This window comes from Mycotypha africana, assembly GCF_025528875.1.
Source record: "Mycotypha africana strain NRRL 2978 chromosome Unknown BDF20scaffold_6, whole genome shotgun sequence".
In the NCBI taxonomy this organism is placed as follows: domain Eukaryota; kingdom Fungi; phylum Mucoromycota; class Mucoromycetes; order Mucorales; family Mycotyphaceae; genus Mycotypha; species Mycotypha africana.
In genome coordinates this window covers 734,218-754,853 of record NW_026515730.1, presented here as the reverse complement: position 1 = coordinate 754,853, position 20,636 = coordinate 734,218, and the positions used below count along the sequence as shown (strand labels likewise).

The window sequence follows — 20,636 nt, the reverse complement described above, 5'->3', positions numbered from 1 at the left end:
AACTACAGCTTTTGACATATGGGAGACTCACAAAAAACAACAACAGTAGGAACGAAACGCGAAAATGATGACCAGACGCTTCTAAATAACAACAAAAAGCAAAAGAAAGAAACAGATACTATACCTATTCTTCGTGGACGTTTCAAGCAACGATGGTTAACTAAACATTCCCACCTTCTTAAGCGTTCTGACGACGCATGTGGTATATTGGTTTCCTGTAATGTCAATGCCGAAACACGTGCTCTTGGTCAAGTATCGACATGCTTAGAGCAATATATCGTTAAACTATTCCCTGAACACGAAACAACTTGGGTTCGATTTGAGGGGAAATTGGATATTGACGAAATCGATTTCGAAAACGACGACGATGACGAAAAACTAGCGAGCAATAATAACGATGATAAAGACGGTGATGAAGAAAAAATGAAGAAGAAAGAAAACGAAGAAAAGCAAAAGAAATTGATTATTGAAAGTCGTAAGGAGAAGAAATTTCAAGCTGTCGATGCCGCCTGCGGTGGCCTGGTGTTTTACAGGTTCAGAATCAACGTGAAACCCACTGACTTTGTCCTTAAACTGATGGGTAAGAAGGATAGGATAGAAAGCAGATTTTTAGAGTTTCTCATTATCGTTTCTTTTCAGATTACCTTAAACAACTACCAGATGAAGAGCGTAAGGCAGAGCTAGCGAAATTACGACATTGTGCTGTACGTATGACAATATACAAATAATTCGCTCAGTGTGAGGTATGCTTATGTTTGACTTTATGTTTAGCGTTGGATACCCTTAGATTACATTTGCCCCGCAACTACAGAGCGTATCATATCATGTTTCGAGAGAGTAAAGAAAGACTACTTCCAGAATAACGAAATTGATACAACAGAGACGGTAGCGATCATCACCGAGATACGGAACAATATATTGATTACAAAAGAAGAAATTATCAATGCTATTGCGCCCATGATACCACCTCAGTATAAGTAAGTGAGAACGTTCATTAGAGTAGGCAGGTCATGATGGCTCAAATTCACTTTTCATATCTAGGGTTGATTTGAAGAAACCTACTTACGTTATATTGGTCACAGTATTTAAAAGCGCATGCGGGATAACGGTTTTAAAAGATTATTATGAAAGGAAGAAATACAATTTATTGTTATATTGTCAATAAAAGCTGTACTCTATACGCTTTTCTTACAGAATTGAAACATAGGATGGGATCGCCCCTCTACAAAAATTTAATACAAACAATCAGCGCTCCTTATCGCGAATTAAACAATCTCGAAAAATACTGTCATTGTTATACCTTGTGTACATTGATTAGCTCATTTACAGTGATTATATCTTCAATCAAGGGTTCGCGCTGGCTTAATAAGAGTGATGTGCGAAAGACACCAGGCAATAAACCGCATGATAATTTGGGCGTTTTCCATACCATGTTCCCTTGCCCATCCTTAGAACGTACAGCAATATTAGCTATACTGGTTTCGGTGATATGATTATTCTTATTCCACAGGATAACATCAAACGGCTTTCCAACCGCTTTCAAATCCCAAGTACATTGTGTCCTCTCTCGAGCGATGTCGTAAACGCTTCGGTTAGTTGTTTTGTGCGAAAGGAAAGGATCTCTTGTATCAGTATTTATGGCTTGCTTATCAAGGACAACCAGACAAAGTGGATCAGACATAGTAGCATCATTCAGACTGTCGTACATTATAGTTGACTTATCTAAAATTGCACATTCTATGGAAATCTCTGAGCGAGTATCGACAAGTAATCGTACCTACAAATAACTGAAGGCATAAACATGGAAAAGGTACCGTACCCACTGCTTCTTTTTAAATCTTACACGGTAATAATCACAGGCTTTCTTTAGTTGTTCGTTTAGAGTACTTGCAATCTCGGTATTTGATAACTTCTTTGGAAAACTTTCAGGGAATAGCTTTTTGAAATCACAAATTGCTGTCTGAAGCCGTTTCAAGTGTAAATCCAAAAGATAGAACCCTATACGAAAATTGCTTCAGGATGCTGTTCATCTCTTTCTCTGCTTTCAAATATTAAGAAAATAAAAGTAACCTTTCTTGGGCTCAAATAGAATGGTTTCTATTAAACTGAATTCGTTTTGAGACATCGTCAATGGAGGATCATTAGAAGTACGGTTTGAGGTTAAAGGGTGCGAGCGACAAAAAGGGAGTGTGAAACAAATTTCTTAAAACGGCAGCACTATTTTATGAACTTGCTGCTTTCCTTGTAGCCATCAACAATCATGGACGAGAAACAAAATGTCGAATTACTGCCGATCTTTTCAACAATCGTTGGCTGGGTAACTTTTATATTCTACCGCTTAATCACTGCAGAGCAAGTCTCATATTTTCTTGCTTCCACACAGGGTTATTTTCTCGCTTGGTCGATCAGCTTTTATCCTCAAGCTATCTTAAATTGGCAAAGGAAGAGGTAGAAGCCACTATATTATATTTTTCACTAATATTGTTGTTCTCTGAACTTTTGACCCATATGTAGTGTACAAGGACTTTCAATGGATTTTGTTTACTACAACATTTATGGATTCCTATGTTATTGGGTATGACTTTTGAGGAAAGACTAAGTTTCGCTGCATAAAAAGTTACCCCACACTGTTAAATTCATGACCAGCTTTTATCATAATCACCGTAGGTTTTCAATATGTCATTTTATTTTAGCGAATCGATTAAGGATGAATGTAAGCTGTTATATGTGGAAATAGACATTTGGTTGTAGTATAACTTTTTAAAAATTTCGACAGATAAGGAGCGGAATTCCTCAAGAGACTCTACCGTGCGTTTCAACGATGTCATGTTCGCTAGTCATGCACTGCTTATCTCGTCATTTACTTTATCACAAACGTTTTATTACAAGGTAAACAGAATGATACATTAAAAGGAAATAAAATGATAGGGCTTTAAGAACACAAGGATTAAATCAGCAAACTGTCTCAATCATAGAGGGATTCCGCACAACAATTATCAAAAGGTGCAAAATATTTTATAACATTATCAGCGGCAGGCGTGTTACTCGCTATATTTGTCAAAACATTGATAGGACAGCAAAAATTAATAATGTGGATCGATATTTTATACTTTTTGAGCTATATCAAACTGATTATCAGTCTTATCAAATATATACCTCAAGCTTATTTGAATTATAAGCGTCAGTCAACAATTGGATGGAGTATCCATAACATTTTATTGGTAAAACACGACTATTGCTGTGGGAATAAACGGAGGTCTGAGGTTACTGATCTATTCATCCTTTCTCTAGGATTTCACCGGTGGACTACTGTCTATAACACAATTATTTCTGGATGCATTCATAGACGGTGAATGGAGCAAGATTACAGGAGTAAGTGTCTGTCCTTGGCTTTTTTGTTCGCCTTAATTGCTAACTTTAAAAATTACATAGAATCCAGCAAAACTGTAGGTATCATTAGGGAAGATTATGAATCAAAAATCTTTATTGACTTTTCATAACCATAGTGGACTAGGACTTTTGTCAATATCGTTTGATATTTTATTTATAGTGCAACATTACGTCTTGTACAGTCATGAATCACCCGATGTTAAATGGAATACAGAAGATGAGGAAAGAAGGAGACTTATCAGCGAGAATCAAGTGCCAAGTGTCCCCATCTGATCCTAACCATTTTTTGAATGAATCCATTTTCCATTATTGAACACACACTCCCCGCCTCATTTTTTTTTTTTTTTTTTTTTTTTTTTATTTATTTATTTTACTGCTGAAATCGATACAGCAATAAAAAAACGATCACCAATGTCCATCTTTGAAAGACTAAAAAGGTGGCTATTAGTGTGGATATTAAGGTTTGCCTTCTCATTCCCTAATGGCGCTTACGCGCGTAAAGCGATCCACTGCTTGAAAAAGATTTTGTTTAATACACGAAGTGATTGGATTCAGAGACATGAGCCATACGGTTATTGGATCGCTGAAGACCTACAAGCTAATTCAAAAAAAGAAGCCTTGCTGGACAGAATTAGTGAAGCCGACGTTATATTCTTTTGGATACCTGGTAGGGAAGAAAGAAAAACTGGGAAGAACAATACTTAGGAATTTTTCAATTTTAACTCTTTGAAAAGGTGGCGGATTTCGGTTTAACTTGGGCGAATTGTATACACCAACCTTTGCTAAATGGATGCGAGCATTAGAAGCGGATAAGAACATAAAGAGTATGGTTTTTGTATCGAACTATAGTAAGTGAATAATGATGTCAGATATTTTTGCTTTTATTTATCTTTGCATGTCTAATGCTTGTCCTCCAAACATTAGAACTGGGACCTGAAAATATATTTCCTGCCGCTGTTGATGACATTGCTGATGCTTATGGTTGGCTTATTAGCACTTATCAAATCGTTCCTCGAAAAATAATTATTGGTGCTGACGACGCCGGCGTTGCCATTGCTTTAGATACCCTTTTCACGTCGTCAAAGATATCAATTGAGCAGCGACCTTCAGCCATGATCTGTGTTTCGCCTTATACTGGTTTAGAAGCTGGTGGTGAATCATGGAGGGCCAACCTAGGTGAAGATCTCATTAATGAAAAAGCTATCACGTATATGGAATTGTCGTATTTAGGCTCACAAAGCGAAGATGTCTTTGATGAAAACGATGATATTGACTTTTCTGATAAAAATCCACATCAGCCAAAGCCGTTCGGTTATCTTCCAACAACAGTAGATGTAGGAACCTTCCTACCTCAACATTTATTGTTCTTCTTGGGAGGTAAAGAAGTGCTATTAGATGAAGGCGGTCTTCTAGCTTCGCGAGCAAGAAGTGCCGGCATTCAAGATGTAGTTGTTTTTCAAGAACCATCCGGTATCCATTTATGGCCTCTGTTTGCTGAATACTTGATCGAAGACCGGTCTGTTGAACAAAATGCGATCAACACATTTGTGGATTTTGTTAACAGAGTTGTCTCTCTATCTAAAGCCCAACAAAAAACAAATAAGAAAAGGTTTGTTAGTGAAGAGCTGCATAAAAGAAATCAATAGCCTCCGAACCTAATCTACTGGAATATGACTGTGATGGGCCGTACAACGGGTTAGAAATCGTCGAATAGAGAATGTACCAATAATTAATGGTATGCCGTGTTTTTGAATAAAGAGGCTAGCGAATCTCAAAGTAAGAAAAAAAAAAAAAAAAAAGGAATAAAAGCATATATAGTGGATGTTTAATCATGTTAAGGTATACCATTTCATGCATAACTCGGCTTTTCTTATCAAATCTGTTATCAAAAGGTATGTTAATGCCTTGGATATATTGTTACGAAATGGTAATCATAGTCAAGGACAAACGTTTGTTCTCTGAGCACTGATTTAGTAAAAATATGAGCTTCAAAACGCGACACAATGTTGTTCTATTGAAATTCATATGAAAGCACTTTTTTAAAATTTAAAATAGACCTGGATTACAAAATAACAGGTAACAAACCCATTATAGAGCGATCAATATGGGTATATATTCTTGTCATATTTCTGAATCGTTCAGAGACATGATGCATTGATCGCTTACTGTTCGATGGTCGTTGACATAATTTTTGTCTTAGGCAAACTTGTTTTTTATGAATTATGTTAAATTCTTGGGACAATATGCCAAAATGATGCTATTTTAAACGACTGCAATTATTTCTTTACAAAAATAATCCATAACCCCCACAACAAGACTCTAGCGAAGAGTTGGTACCTTCAACAAAATTTTCAAGTTTATGATTGAAGTATTAATCATATGCCTCATCTCACGAGCTTATATCAATATAATTGATTTAAGCTCTTTCCTCGATCTATCCTTAATTTAGAACAAGTCTTTTCAATTGCATCCGTGCCGTTTATTGCTTAGTTAACGGCTTCGTTTAGATGATGATTTGCCATTTAAAGACAATTTTTTGTCACATGTTTGAACCATGTTAACAATTACTTCGTCAGGATTAATGTTTGGGTATAACTTTTTAGCCATCGCGAAATATTCTTTACACATTTCCCATTGCTCTAAATCCTTTGCAAACCGTAATACAGCATCAAGAATTTTAACGTTGAAGGGGTGATGAATCAGCATTGATGTACCTTGCTGTTGCTTATTACGCAATAAGGCCAAATTACCGACCATTTTGCTCTTCGTGATTGCTGTAGACGGCAGCGTCGAAAATAACGTATTGATCATCTCAAGGCCTAACGTCATATCATTACTGTTCTTAGCAACGCTTTTTGCTGTCATAATCAGGGAGATTACTAGTTCATCGTCGATTTTCAGTTTCTTCAAGTGTGTATATTTCACTTCTTGCGCTACTTGGGAAGCTTTTCGCGATAATAAAGACGTACTCTGCGATTTCAAAGGCTGTCCTGCTCGTTCAAGGATTTGTTTCCAAATCTCTCTTGTCTCTTCTCTTTGACGTATTGGATCAGTTAATTGAGAGCACGCCTGTAACGCTACTGTGTATGTATATGTATCCGGTGCAACACTATTCAGCTCTGACATTCTATTCAATAACTCAACTGTTTTGTCTGGTAGTGAGTTGTGGTTATAGACTCGCATTAAATTTGTGAAATGAATTGCTGAGGGTGATATACCGAAATCTTGCATTCTCTTGAACCATTTCTCGGCAGCTTCAACAGCATTCGGTGAGGTACTTTTCACATAAGCTTTCAACATGTGTGTAAATGTATATTCATTCGGCGCGAATCCTCTTTTCCTCATCTAATCAATGTTTTAAAGATTTGAGCAAGGTCTTACCAATGAAATAGTATGTATAAACATTTACACTACCTGTGAGTAACACGATTCTGCAAATTTAACTCTACCTTCATTAACACAATGACTAATGATTTCATTCCAAGTGGCAGTTGCCTGTAATCGTAAAGGAAGCGCCTTGATGAATTCTAAGGCATCTTCAGCCTTTCCTAGTTCCAGGATCCTCTTGATTTTACTGGCTGAGAAGTAGGGATCTTTTGGAAGAGTATACAAGTATTTATTCTCTTTTGACAAAGCGGAATCAATCTTCACAAAGCGACGTTTTGTCCTTTGAGGATTATCAGGAGAAGAAGGAGTTCGAGTGCTGTCCTTCTTCTTACTAGTAGTTGGCTTGTAGAAAGTGGAATTATTTCGACAAATGACTGACATTACAGGGACGACCCTGTTGATCGATTTGGAAGACAGACTGATACGCTGGGCCAGCTCATAGTTTATACTTTGCATTACCGATCGTAGCATTTTTCAAAAGTTCGGTTGTTTTAAAAACTTAGCAGCAATTGTTGGTGATCTGAAGGGTGGCTAACGTGTTTCTTATGGATTTAATGTAGAGTCGTCTTCCAAAAGTTATGGGGGAAGAATCTCTGTTTTTTGGTTTCTGGGTGGTGAAGTTTATATTCCCGCCTACAGTTTAGGACAACGTCTGATTTAAAAAAGAGGTCTTTTCAAAAGAGAACGTCTGAAATTAAATTTGTTTTGGGATCAGAAGGTGAAGACGTCCGCTTCTTTGCTTTATAAACCATTTAGTCCTTTTTTCGTATACCAAACAATTACTCTTAATTACCAATGTCAAGCGTATTTAAAGACAGAACAAATGAGTTTCAGTCTATGTGCGAACGTATTCGTACACGTTCAAATACGTCCATTTCAGTTTCAGAGCGAAGAGCTTTGTTATCACCCAACGCTTCGTCATCCTCACAAAACAACAGTGGTAAAAGATCGAAACATGCTCGTTCAGAATTCTCAATGATGGCAGCCGAAATCAGTAGACAAATTACAAACACAACAGGAAAGCTAGAGAAACTTACCAAGTGTAAATCTCGCAGTTCATTGGCTTAGTATGGTTTTGCTCTGTCTTTCAAACTCATCAACAATTGCTGACACATTGAATTCTTTGTAGTGGCGAAAAGAAAGACATTGTTCGATGACAAGCCGATTGAAATTGGTGTAAGCGATGAACAACACTGCTGCTTTTTTTAAGAAAAATATAAAATTGTCAAATTGTGTGTTAAGTAATATTCATCGTAGGAATTAACCTTCATCATAAAACAAGATATTGCTAAATTGAATAAGCAAATTGCGATGCTTCAAGACTACACTAAACAGCAGAAACAATCATCTAAGCAAGCAACGGAACATACTGCAAATGTTGTGGTTGCTCTACAGAGTAAACTAGCAGATACTTCCATGAATTTCAAAGATGTGTTGGAAATCAGAACAGAAGTAAGTGCTTTTCTTTTCCTGTAATTTGATTACTAGAAAGATTAACCAAAGTTTTTTTATACAATCCTTAGAACATGAAAATGTCCAAAGATAAACGAGATCAATTTTTATTTTCGACAGCCGAACAAACAAGTAACTCTGGGTTAGGTAAAATAAAGTAGAATGAGGGATTATTTCTGTCAAAATCAGCAAATATTTTGCTTACTTGAATGGTTGAAAATAGTGAATTCACCTTTGATGAAATCTCGCCGAAAAGCAACAGGGACACAACAACAACAACAACAACAAGAACAAACAGAAGCAGAAGTTGCATTACAAGAAGAACAACAAAAAGAAGAGGAATCGACTCTTTCATTGGGCATACCGATGATAACCCAGCAGCAGCAACAAGAAATGATGGTTCGAGAACAAGACAGATATATAGACCATCGTTCATCGGCGATAGAAAGCATTGAAGGTACGATTGCTGAATTAGGGTCGATATTTCAACAATTAGCGACCATGGTGGCAGAACAAAGAGAAACTGTACAAAGGTAAACATGAGAGGTATACACATTTATGTCTATGTACCGCGTATGTCTGATATATCTATTTGTTCACTATTCTTATTGTAGAATCGATCAAAATACTGACGATATAGAAATGAATATCATGGGAGCACAGAGAGAATTATTGAAATACTACACAAGCATAAGTTCGAACAGATGGCTATTCTTGAAGATATTTGCAACTATTATCATTTTCTTTCTAGTTTTCACGTTCATCATGTAAACAGAAATAAATTTGAGGGCATAGATGAAGTAGACGATGAAAGAATACAACAGTAATTTTGGTTTTTTGCAGAAAATTTTTTCGTCTTTGTATTACAGAAGTTTGTAGATTCTTTTACGGAACCTAATGTCTTTGCTTCCGTAACAGCACGAGTTGTCTTATCATTGTTGCTGTTAAACGCAGGTTTACTATATAGCGTCGGTGCAAGGAAACAGTCAGCTAAGTGAGAAAAAAAGAAGGTTCTTTTGCCTAAATGAACCTTAGTCTTGTACTACTTAAGAAACATAGAAGAATATCGATCTAAAGCTAGAAAATCGATCCAAAACTACTACTCAATATCGAAGAGATTGACTTGAAGAAATAGATTGTTTCATGCCACTGGACCCTAGTTCAGATTTTGAAGCAAGTTCATGCGTATTATGTGCAAGTTGGCATACAAGTGGCATACAAATGACTATCTAAAGATGCAGACAAGCGAAAAAGATCACCTCCTGTATCATTGTTAACGCCAATAGATCGGATACAAGAAGCTGCACCATTCATTGACTTTCTGACTTATCAGCGTTTGTCGTAATTTTTATACTCCCTCTTTCCTTTTTCTCTCTTTTCATCTTCTCTTCCTTCTTCTACTTTCTTCTTCTTTGACCAGTTTTCTCTTTCAATTCTTTTCATATTTTTGCTTCTTTTCATCGCTTCTGCGTCACATATACCCATCTGCTCTTCCCGTCTGAAACAATGATCGATTATTATGGCAAGGAAGAAGAGGACAATTTCAAACAAAACAACAATCATCAACACATGCAACAACAGCTGGATCTGTCCCACTTCAATCAAATGTTGCAACCACCGTCCGATTTGTTACTGAACAATCAACTGACTGACAACTCCTTTTCCTCTTATCACTGCGACTCTGATAGTATTTTGAATGATAATGCACTTATTGATTGGAACAACAATAGTACGGAATGGGAAACCATCAATCAGCAAGTGCAACAAGAACAATTTCCACTTTATGAATCTGAAAGCTCAGGGCAGCACCAAATACTACAGGATCAAGGCAAATCAAATACTTCAAGGCCATCCCACGTAAACGTAAAAGAAGAATCTGTAGCTGAGCCGAAGAAACCTGAAAAAGAAAAGGAAAAAGAATGGATGATGCATCAACAGCAGCAGCAGCAGCAAGAATCACAGCAGCAATCTAATTTGACAATCATGTTCGAGCCCATCAATTCAACTCTACAACTACAGGTGAAAGCTCTAACCAATAATAAAGTGGCTGAGTTGCCGAGTGTCAAAAAGCAACAGAAACGTAACGTAAATCGTCGTCAACAAGCTTTGGCTAAGCCCGGTACTACTACGACTACCACCAATTCAGTTAACAGCAGCTCCATCAATGATCATAAGGCAGGATGTAGCAATGGCGGTGATAAAAAAGAAGATACGAATAAAATTGATCATCAGCGTCGTTTTAACGAACTTCAAGCTCGATTCAGGGTCAATTATGCACGAAAATCAACCACGCAAAATACATCGCATACGGCAAAATCAGTCGCCAATACACATAAATCAAAACCCTCGACGCTAGGAATTATGAACAGCGAAAAAACAATAGATGATCAAACCAACAAATTATCTCCTCAAATACCAGTCGCTCAACAACGGCCAACAACTACCAGTAGCAGCGTAACATCCATGCCTATGAATGGTATCATAGTCAATACGAGCAATACCATTGCCAAGTCTGGTTATGAAAATAGCACTACACATATCTCAGTAAATACCGTTAATAAACGTCCTATTTCAAAAGAATATAGCTTCTCTACCTCGTCTACATCATCCTTTCCTTCACGAACGATGCCCATCCAAATTCAACGCGTTTCTCGACCGTCCCTATCGTCCACAGCATCGCTCACGTCATCTACAACGCAAGATGCTGAAGCTCATCAAAAATTGCTCGATAAACAATTGGACAAAGTGGACTTTGACGATATAACAGTGGCAGAGTTGAAGGAACTATTAAGACAAAGAGGCAAGCCAGCTACAGGTAAAAAGGCTGCCTTACTCCAACGATTGCAAGTAGAGAGAGAACTAGTCAAAGCAGGAGCCAAGGCTTCTGCAAAAAGTCCTAATATCAACGTGAGCAGTCGTGTTGCAAATCGTCACTCACAACCTCTGCCTCATTCAAGGTCATATAATACTAATAGTAATGGCAGCAGTGATGGGAATACATCAATACAACAACAGCAACAACAAAGACCCCTATCGTTTCAAGGTGTCCTTACCACGTCGTCTTCAATACCGGTTTCAATACAGAATAGCAACAGTAACAATAGTCATCCATTACAAGCTGGTCAGTCTACTGGCTCAAACTATGCTCATCCGCCTATTTCTCCAGGAGGACAATTATATCGATCTATTGCTAACTTACATATTGAATCTCCACCAATGAACAGCTCTTCGTCAAGGAGATATTCACCTTACTCACCTCGACTCAGTAGTTCCCCGAAAACGGTGTATCATCTCAGTCCTGAACATGCTTATTCATCGTCAGTCCCGACACAATCTTCTTTACCAAACGTTAGTACCGGTTATCAGAACACAAACGACAGTAGCCTTAACACGACTCTTTCCTCGTCTTATTCAATTGCAGCAGGAGCGTCGGCGGCAACAACAACTAGGCCCATCAATCGATTTTATAATGGTCATCAGAAATCGTATAAACCTTTCACGTCATCTGCCTTAGCAACACCAGATCGTGATGACGATGTGAATCCATTTGATGCATACTATATGAATAGAACAGCCACAAGTGACTCCCACCAACTGTCTATCGAAGAAAAGGGAGAAGAAGCGCCAGCACCAGCACTTGCGGGAGCACCAGCAAATTTCACTAATCCTATTTACGCCACTGCTAATTTATACCATAATGATGGCTTTGCTACTGCTGTCGGTGGGCATCACAGGGCGTCGCTTGACATAAATTTAAATCTAAGCAACAATAATAACAATCTAAACGATGATATGGATTGGTCTGAGCCTGCCATACTCGATCTATTATTACAACAAGGTAGGAGAATGATAATGATCTTTCTATAATTACTTTCTTTAACAAAAATCTGGCGGTTATCGTTTTTTAAATTAAGGTACCATCAATATGAGCATGGCAGAAATGATTGGACAACCATTGTATAGTGATGATGTTGTGCTTACAAATGAACAAATCATGGCACTATTGCAAAGCCAGCAACAGGCTCAACCTTTTGAATTTAATTTGCAAAATACAAATTTTAGTCCTAGTCAACCATTGTATCAGTTACAACAACAATATCTTCAGAACCAGCAGCAGCAGAAGCATTGATACTGAAAATTTTCGATATTATCTATTTATTCCATGTCTTATTTATTATCTTATTTATCTTATAACAATTCCCCAAATCTATATCGTTTCTTTTCTTAGTTTATTGTACCCTTTTTTTTGTAAAATACAGAATAATGATACCAAGCTCTTTTTTTTTTTTTGTGGTTTCACCAATGAATGGGTGCAAAAGAAATATTATTAATCAGGCTGTGTATTGATATCAGATCTGTGATAAGCTCCTTTCTTTGATTTTCTTGCGTCTTCCTTGCTGAAGCTGACGGGTCATTACGTTTGTTTATTCGTTAATTCGCAGCGGAGCATCAATTAATAATCATGGCTTTGGCCAATAGTTGATTTATTAGTAAGCCCTTCCCATGAAGTCGGCAACTAAAGAAAGAAAAAATACAAATATTCTTTCCTATAAAAGAGGACGCGTTCAAAAAAGTTTTCCCTTTTTCCTTTTTTTACTTCACTTCAATCATTATTGATAATATTGTATACAACATGGCCATTCAAGAACCCAAGAACCTTACCGAATTCGAACAATTGATCAACTCCAACTCTCTCGTTGTCGTTGATTTCCATGCTACCTGGTGTGGTCCCTGTAAGTTGATTGCCCCCAAGTTCAAGGCTTTTGCTGAAGAAACCGCCAACGTTGTTTTCGCCAAGATTGACGTTGATGAAGTTCCCGTAAGTACAGCCAAACGAAAAAGTGTACGGTAGTGGGAGGGGAGAGAAAAGATAGCAAAGATATTAATTTAAAATACATTATTTTGGTCTAATACGTAGGATGTTGCTACCAAATATCAAGTTCGTGCTATGCCCACCATCATGTACTTCAAGGATGGTAATAAGGTTGATGAAGTTGTTGGTGCCAACGTTGCCAACATCAAGGCTAAGCTTGATGCTCTTGCAGCTTAAAACATCATTTGAACCTAATCGGTATTAAATACTAAATGCATTACATAAATAGTATATTTTAAAAGTCATTTTCTCTTTCTTTGAAGCATCTATTGTAAATTATATCCAAATATCTAATAATATCTCTTATTATATGCTTTAAGCATTTTACGAATAAAAAAAGCCTCTTTGTAAGAATAACAGCAGGACTATCTTTTTGTCTTTCTATAATAACAGTAACCAAAGCATGTTTGGAAATTATCTTGATTTCCGTTGTTAATACACTTCACCCGCATGTCTTACTGTGTCGTAGTGACCCGTTTTTTGTCAGACGTCGATTCCGATTAGTCAACTTCTTTACGTGAGTACTAGCCAGCTTTTCCTTATTATGTCAATAACAATACTCATTCTTATGCTGTCAGATTCGCTTCATACTTGTGTTCATTTCTAAAAAAAAAAAAACCAACAATAAATTTTTTCAACAGCGTTTCATTCTTCTAAATGATTGATCGAGGTTTAAGCACTTATTTGAGCAAATTTATCATAGACTGTTTAAAATGTTATGCAGGTTCTTATTTCGAAAATTCATGGTGATATACTTTCATATACCAGTTACAGGAAGTAAAAATGTTGGAAAATAGATTCTTCATGTTAATACCTTTTTTGAATGTACTTATTAGAGAAACCAAAATCTCAGACCCACTGTTAATAACTAACCTTGTTATTAACAGCAATCATTATGATCAATATGAATAATAGGTGGTGAGACAGCGAGTCAAAAAATTGGAATCTTGGAGCTTCATTGTTGAAGCCATGAAGGTTCAAAGCTTGTATCGGAATCTGTCAATGGTATATTTTATTTTCGGTTAACTAAAAACAAATAAATGACAGCTAAGCGTTTCTGTTCAGAACGACACACAACTGTCGCAGCAATGTTATTTTTCCTTTTAAATTGTACTCTAATGTCTTCGTTTTGGGATACTCAATGAAGTAGAAATACTTTTGCATTTTTTAATACGGACAGCCCGTATAAAAAGCTTCCTAAAAAACAGTATGAGGACAAATTATTGATGCTTTGAAGTCTTAAGTCTATGTATCGAATTCGCTTTTTTATGATCCGCCGCCTTTATTCTATCCCACTGAAAACACATGTGGAGTTTCATTTCCCTGTTCAAGAAACCGGGGTGATATGGGGCAACTTTATGTGGGACATACTGAATTTAAGCAGTTTTGCTCTCCCCTTCCTTTGATTTATACACCTCTATTACATTGACACAATATACAACTTCTACACTAGTTATATTGGGCTGAGCAACAAAAGAACACATCAATGGAGAAGTCATTTGCAAACATACTACGACATTCACGTTTAGCCACTTATGATCGTACATTAGAACAAGTCTACAAATCGCCTAAAACTTACCGTAAAATTGGTGAATGGGGCTTGAAACGTAATCTGCCCACTGTCATTCAAACCAAAAATCTTATTGTTAATGCTCTCGATACTGCTGAACATCAAACCCCTTGGAAGTCAGGCAACAGTAAAGTCCTGTTCGTAAAACGCTGGAAAGAAAACTTCCCCAACTCTCGTAAACCTCGACCACGATCAGAAGAAGATCCCAAAATCAACGTCGCTCACATGACAGCTGCTCAATTCCAACGACTACTGAAATCAATAGAAAAATCAAAAGCTCCAAAATTCCAGGAACAGCTAGCGAAAAAGGAAGTTACATCCGACCAAGTATTTGATTATATCAATGTTACTTTCAATATGAATGATTCAACTTCTTCGTCGTCGTCAGCGATAAACTCAACGACAGCAACCACAGCAAGCACGGGATCAGATCCTGTCAGTACGGGTGATGGTGTGGTTGGCCCTACTTACTCTCATTATGAAGTAGATATGGATTACCCCGTTGAAGGACGCCTGTTGAATATGATGAATGACAAATATGCTGTTGGTATTGGCGGTATTGTAGCCTACATGGATAAACGCAGTCTTATGAATTATAACAACAGTGATAGATCAGTGCGTCAATTCTTTATACGTAATGCAGAAATTGATGATAGTGGAAGACCTAACGTAGAAGTAGCATTAGATACCAGAGAGCGCACAGCCTGGAGTAGTAGCATTTTCAGTGAAGAGCTTGGTTCGAATTGGAATTACATGAATAACAAGTTTAGCAGTAACAATGAAAGAAGCAATAACAGTTTTGCTGGCAATAATAATATCAAAACACCCTCTGTAAAAACAGATGATAACATCATAAAGAACAGAGACCACGATCAAGTAATGGAGCGTATCTCTTTGCTTTTGGCGAATAAAAAATAACATTCATATTTTGAGGCTAGATATCTAAATCTTTGTAAGATAAAAAAAAAAATAAACATACGTGTATAATAATAATAAAGCGTAAGATTACTATGACAGTTACTTGTACATTTACTGATTAAAAAGGTTAAACGCTTAGCTTTGTATTGATTACTTCAATAAGTGTTGAGTCTCCTTACTTAATACCAGTTTTGCTGTCTAAAAGCAGTGTTCTGTCTTTCCTTACAACGTCATTATAGTCTGCAGAAAAAGAAAGAAGGATTTCAGGGGGGTGGTAAAATAGAAGTTGAAAAGAAGTAGATGTTTTTCGTAATACAAGAGATGTATGTCCTTTATGCGTTTTCTTCTATTTGTAAGTGTACTGTACATGGCTTTTGAGTAGACATAGCACAAAAATCTGAATTCATTTGTATGATGACAATTTCGGATGCGCACAGTATGTACAGCATTGATGTGTTGGTGGTACCAATAAGGATCAAATGCAATCACCACATGTTGCATGTTTTAATACGTTTCCCTTAGTATATAAAAATAGATATTTTTAGATATAGTAGATACAAATAGATTTATTTCTAGTCATGTTCGATTGACAGCTACTTTTAACTATTATGGCTTCTGTAATACAACCCTCCAGGAATTTATCTTGATTGTTGATCAACGAGAAGAAAGAAATTGGGGACTTTCCCTAGCTTTATACGGCATTTGGCACGGGGCCAACATGGATGTTGTATTGTCAGGAAAGCAACAGTAATTTCACTCTGACGAGAGCGTTTACCGTTAAGCAGCACTTGGATTTTTACTTTTGAAATCATTCTATGGCTGGGTGAAAAAGAAGAAGATTGAGTATAGAAGTATGTATTGTGAATAAAAGAAAGTTTACATGACACGTTTTGATTAGACAAGTATAGGCCTCATTTCGACAAATCCCGTTTAATTTTGACTTAATTGACCTTGGCTTTCTGTTTCTTTCTCAGTGTGCGCGTGTGTGTAGTTATGTGTGTGTCGAGAGAATTCACTTCTCCTTTTTTCTTTACACATTTTAGATTCTCGGTCATGTATTACACCAACCGGGCATTTTTTGTTCTCCTTAACTAGTGTAAATCATGATTTAAAAAAGTAGGAAGCAACTTGGTTTAAGTATAAAGGGAAATGAAAGCACGCGATTTATGAGTGAAAAGAACAATCAATAAATGACTCTTCTCGCAAATATCAACGATTCCATAAAACTATTAGCACGTTCCTAACTGTGGTGAAAAGAGCATTGCTCTTAAAAAGTAAACGTTGGACATACTGGAACAGAATCTATCGAACAATTATTTTGATCTTCAATTGTACATATGTACGTTGAATGACAATCAAGATCATTGATAACTATTACTAACCTACGTATTCTGATAGTGCAAATCAGTACCGTGAATTTTGCATTTGCACCTAGTTTGGGTATCTATTGGGAAATGAGGCCAATGCTTTCATTGGTTGGATCCTGCTGCATGAAAGAAACAGCAAGCAGTTAAGCCATATGAGACAACACTAAATGCAGTAATTCAGGGGCATAAGCACAATATGATAAACAGATCAATTCTAAGCGGTGAATAAGATAATTTATACACAAGCATACTATTCCACAGCGTAGTCAATCTATACCATTTACTTCATAAGAAACAAGGCAAAAAGAAAAGATAAATATGCATCTGCTTTGCTAAAGATATGTCAACACCAAGAGTATAATGAATATTTCAACACATGGTACCAATGACTTTTTTGACTTATGGTTAGCGTTCTGTTTGGTATACAAAGTAGAACTGTCCTATTGAAGTCTGTCAACAATGGACCTCCCTACGAAAATCAAGAGTCAATCAAATGCCTTATCGTTTTTCGTGGTAGTGTCGGATATTCTCCAATTCTCCACTTTTTTCACCAATTAATACGACTGCAATGCAACATTATTAATTTCTATCACCCAACAGCAAACTTTATCCTTTGGTCTGGATTATATCTATAGGTCTCTTACTTACAGTTGCATAGAACATTTTTGTTATTCTTTTTGTCAATGGGCTTTTTTTATGGATGCATAGCAAAATAATGATTCTGGCTTATAGAACTTGTTTATTTGGAGCAATTTGCTTGTCTTTCATTTTCTTTATAGCATAGTTGAGTTACACTGAAACAAAGAAAAGGAGTAAACGAAAGCTTTTCCTTTTGCATTCTGTGATCCCAACCAAATAAGTGTAAGTTACGAGAAAAAGAGGGGGTTTGTAGCGGGGACAGATCCCTTTTTTCTTCAAAAGATCAGAGCAAATAAACAAAATAACCGAAATCATGGTCGATTACACGACCTATACTTACCATTTAAACTTATAAAACCATACGAAAAAGCTAAAAATAAAAATAGCTTGTAAAGCAATGTGTTTGAATAGTAATCATTGAGGTTTATAAAAGGCGATGCGGTTTTGTTCTCTTTTTCCTTCTTCTTATTATCCTTTATCTCAACTTAGTCCAATCCTTACTCAAAGCAGAAAGTTAGACCCAAACTACTCTCCCTTCTTTCTAATTTGTTAATATATTACGTTCACTTGTTCTTGTTTCCTTCTAAATCAATCTCGATACCTCAACGACACATAAACCGTCGACCTATCTCTCTTTAACTACTAAACTAACTTATCTGGTAAGCTAGTATTTTCTTCAAAAGACAATAAATCAGATATTCAATTCTCATCTTCTTTTTTTTCTGTTAGAAAAATGTATTCTACAACTGCTACTTATCAACCTAGTGTATTTGGCTTGGACACTTCTGGAGTTAATGCCAATGCTGCTGCTACCGGTGTTGCTGCAACATCAACATCTCGTTTAATTCCCAGCATTCATTTTGATCAACATTGCTTAAACTCTACAGACAGTTACTCTGCTGAGCGACGTGACAGTATTGACTACAGTCGTCGACCAAGCTACAACTTTTCAGGTTTATTGATCGGCAATCCTCAAAGTGAAGCAAGTTATTCTGATCATGAACAGCAAACTCCTAGTCCATTCAATAGTTATGAAGACTATCATCATGTTCATCAGCATCCTTACCATCAACAACAGCAAGTCTACTCTCACCCTTTGGATAGTAAGCGCCGATTAAGTACACTAGTCGAGTTGAATCATCAACCTCATGACTATGCTTCCTTTGAGCATCAACCTACGCCTACGGCTTCTATTAACGCTCATAGTACCACGGCCACTACTGATTTCGGTTATACTGCGGTTATTCATCCTTGGTTTAATGCTTCCAATACCAGTTCAGCTAGTCTTTCCGCAAGCTCTTCTACTACGACTTCTCAAAGTGACAACTCCAATAGTTACAACAGCTCTAACAGTAGACTTTCACCTATGGTTTACGCCAATCCTGCTGTTGACATGTATTCACCACAAACCTATTTGAATAATAATGCTGCTTCTATCTGTCAAGGACAGCAGCAACAGCAACAACAATATCATTCTCTTTTCAATCCAATGATGAATATGATGGAGAACACTGCCACAGATGACGTTGCCTTCCGTGAACGTGCTGCATCTTATGTTTCTCTATTGTCGTCGTCATCTACTACTTCAGCTATGAATGAAGTTCACGCACCCATGACAGCTACAAATTTGACACATAATATGGAACCCTTAGATAACATCACTGCACCCACAATAAATAGCCCTACAACCGCCGCAAAAGGTCGTCGCGGCAAGGGCGCCAACAAAGGCGCCACTGGCAATAAACCTGCACGCTCGCGTGGCCGAAGAGTCTCCAACTCACCCACTGTGGCTGGTCAAAAAGTCTTTACTTGCAATTATGATGACTGTGGCAAAGTCTTTAAAAGGTCCGAACATTTAAAGCGTCATATTCGTTCTATTCACACTTTAGAAAAGCCTTTTGAATGTCCTTATCAAACGTGTTCGAAAAGATTTTCAAGATCTGACAATTTAAATCAACATATTCGTATTCATCGCCATACTGGAAAGGACAAGAGCACTAACAATGGTACGAACAGCAAAAGCAATGCCAATCATAGCTCTACACCCGCTTCAACATCAACCACTACTACTACTGCAGCAACCTTTATGCCCGCATCCTTTTAACAAAAAAAAAAAAAAAAAAAAAAAAAAAAAGGACCTAAAAAGCTTTTCGTCACCCTTCGCATACTTGTTTAAAGCTCTATATTTCATCTTTCTGTTTTAAGTTCGCTCATCTTTTCCTTTTTTTTTCTTCCCTATACATGTTTGACTTCCATTTGTTATCAACCTTCCCATTGTTACTGCATTTCTTCAACTTAAACTTGCGCATAAATTGAAATTCATACAAAATCTCGTTAATGCATACATTATAGTTCTCGTACGTAAACATATCTATGTTTTTCTTTATCTTTTTAATTTAATTCCTTTATTCCAGTACTTATGTTACCAGATTAAAAATATATACACATATATCATATGAAGAAGACTTGTTTGATCATTCATTTAGTATGGTTTGAGCCCTCTGCCTCATTTTTTTAAAATGATTTTGACAAAAATGATTAACAAATGCAACGTAAGACAAAGAGTCATGGGAGCGAAGGATCATAACAGTGCTCTCCAATAGATATAATTTGAAGCTATTTATTTGACGATATTATTGTTGATATCCTACAGGACAATCCTCGGTAGGATAGCGTAATAACTTCTTTGTTCCGTATAACTTTAGTTTAACTGGAGAATTTGCTCTTTTAAAAATACTTGTATACTATGCGACGTCTTTTCCTTATCTTGGCATATAAAACTTTAGATGCTCAAGCATGCAAATTCTAGTGCTTCTCTCTTCCTCAAAAAAGTTGGACATATTTTTAGTTATTGGCCTATAATTTCTCCTTCGCCAACAACAAACTATATCTAATCGGATGAACACCCGATCAAGCTATCTGTTTAACAATACCGAGATCCGACTTTTTTTATCTGTGCGCGTATGTTTACAATACACATTAAAGCATCTTTATCAAGAAGCTTAATTGTAATTTGCTTTTCTTGCTGAATTAACGTTGT

General features: G+C 36.7%; 10 protein-coding genes across 10 annotated transcripts; 8 read left to right on the top strand and 2 right to left on the bottom strand.

Annotated features, from left to right (window-relative positions):
* Positions 1-18: 18 nt before the first annotated feature.
* BDF20DRAFT_913619 (uncharacterized protein) lies at positions 19-1,165 on the top strand (the record flags this gene model as incomplete). The annotated part of the gene is made up of 4 exons (XM_053084097.1): positions 19-580; positions 640-704; positions 772-977; positions 1,042-1,165. 4 exons carry the CDS (start codon positions 19-21, stop codon positions 1,163-1,165), a joined length of 957 nt encoding a protein of 318 aa, XP_052935556.1.
* On the bottom strand, positions 1,138-2,237 carry BDF20DRAFT_873938 (aminotransferase). Its single transcript, XM_053081237.1, has 3 exons — positions 2,071-2,237; positions 1,844-1,998; positions 1,138-1,777 (listed from the first exon to the last, which is right to left on the bottom strand). The coding sequence occupies exons 1-3, from the start codon at positions 2,123-2,125 to the stop codon at positions 1,295-1,297; spliced, it is 693 nt and encodes a 230-aa protein (XP_052935555.1). The 5' UTR covers positions 2,126-2,237; the 3' UTR covers positions 1,138-1,294.
* Positions 2,238-3,762, top strand: BDF20DRAFT_873929 (PQ loop repeat-domain-containing protein). The gene is made up of 9 exons (XM_053081236.1): positions 2,238-2,317; positions 2,384-2,448; positions 2,515-2,575; positions 2,668-2,713; positions 2,777-2,889; positions 2,976-3,221; positions 3,292-3,372; positions 3,433-3,446; positions 3,507-3,762. The coding sequence occupies exons 1-9, from the start codon at positions 2,261-2,263 to the stop codon at positions 3,661-3,663; spliced, it is 840 nt and encodes a 279-aa protein (XP_052935554.1). The 5' UTR covers positions 2,238-2,260; the 3' UTR covers positions 3,664-3,762.
* A 39-nt stretch (positions 3,763-3,801) lies between these two features.
* BDF20DRAFT_821049 (Alpha/Beta hydrolase protein) lies at positions 3,802-5,036 on the top strand (the record flags this gene model as incomplete). Its single annotated transcript, XM_053077584.1, has 3 exons — positions 3,802-4,057; positions 4,125-4,238; positions 4,315-5,036. 3 exons carry the CDS (start codon positions 3,802-3,804, stop codon positions 5,034-5,036), a joined length of 1,092 nt encoding a protein of 363 aa, XP_052935553.1.
* An 844-nt stretch (positions 5,037-5,880) lies between these two features.
* BDF20DRAFT_836090 (uncharacterized protein) lies at positions 5,881-7,248 on the bottom strand (the record flags this gene model as incomplete). Its single annotated transcript, XM_053078912.1, has 2 exons — positions 5,881-6,735; positions 6,805-7,248. The coding sequence occupies 2 exons, from the start codon at positions 7,246-7,248 to the stop codon at positions 5,881-5,883; spliced, it is 1,299 nt and encodes a 432-aa protein (XP_052935552.1).
* A 324-nt stretch (positions 7,249-7,572) lies between these two features.
* Positions 7,573-9,000, top strand: BDF20DRAFT_821183 (t-SNARE; the record flags this gene model as incomplete). Its single annotated transcript, XM_053077595.1, has 7 exons — positions 7,573-7,646; positions 7,716-7,819; positions 7,907-7,953; positions 8,035-8,229; positions 8,301-8,376; positions 8,453-8,762; positions 8,844-9,000. The coding sequence occupies 7 exons, from the start codon at positions 7,573-7,575 to the stop codon at positions 8,998-9,000; spliced, it is 963 nt and encodes a 320-aa protein (XP_052935551.1).
* A 735-nt stretch (positions 9,001-9,735) lies between these two features.
* BDF20DRAFT_836088 (uncharacterized protein) lies at positions 9,736-12,358 on the top strand (the record flags this gene model as incomplete). The annotated part of the gene is made up of 2 exons (XM_053078911.1): positions 9,736-12,067; positions 12,144-12,358. The coding sequence occupies 2 exons, from the start codon at positions 9,736-9,738 to the stop codon at positions 12,356-12,358; spliced, it is 2,547 nt and encodes an 848-aa protein (XP_052935550.1).
* Positions 12,359-12,809: 451 nt separating this feature from the next.
* On the top strand, positions 12,810-13,569 carry BDF20DRAFT_873875 (thioredoxin-like protein). Its single transcript, XM_053081235.1, has 2 exons — positions 12,810-13,048; positions 13,148-13,569. Exons 1-2 carry the CDS (start codon positions 12,863-12,865, stop codon positions 13,277-13,279), a joined length of 318 nt encoding a protein of 105 aa, XP_052935549.1. The 5' UTR covers positions 12,810-12,862; the 3' UTR covers positions 13,280-13,569.
* A 633-nt stretch (positions 13,570-14,202) lies between these two features.
* On the top strand, positions 14,203-15,690 carry BDF20DRAFT_873872 (mitochondrial ribosomal protein subunit-domain-containing protein). The gene has a single exon (XM_053081234.1). It carries the CDS (start codon positions 14,589-14,591, stop codon positions 15,588-15,590), a length of 1,002 nt encoding a protein of 333 aa, XP_052935548.1. The 5' UTR covers positions 14,203-14,588; the 3' UTR covers positions 15,591-15,690.
* Positions 15,691-18,085: 2,395 nt separating this feature from the next.
* Positions 18,086-19,753, top strand: BDF20DRAFT_555573 (uncharacterized protein). Its single transcript, XM_053075739.1, has 2 exons — positions 18,086-18,255; positions 18,326-19,753. The coding sequence occupies exon 2, from the start codon at positions 18,330-18,332 to the stop codon at positions 19,698-19,700; it is 1,371 nt and encodes a 456-aa protein (XP_052935547.1). The 5' UTR covers positions 18,086-18,255; positions 18,326-18,329; the 3' UTR covers positions 19,701-19,753.
* The last annotated feature ends 883 nt before the right edge of the window (positions 19,754-20,636 follow it).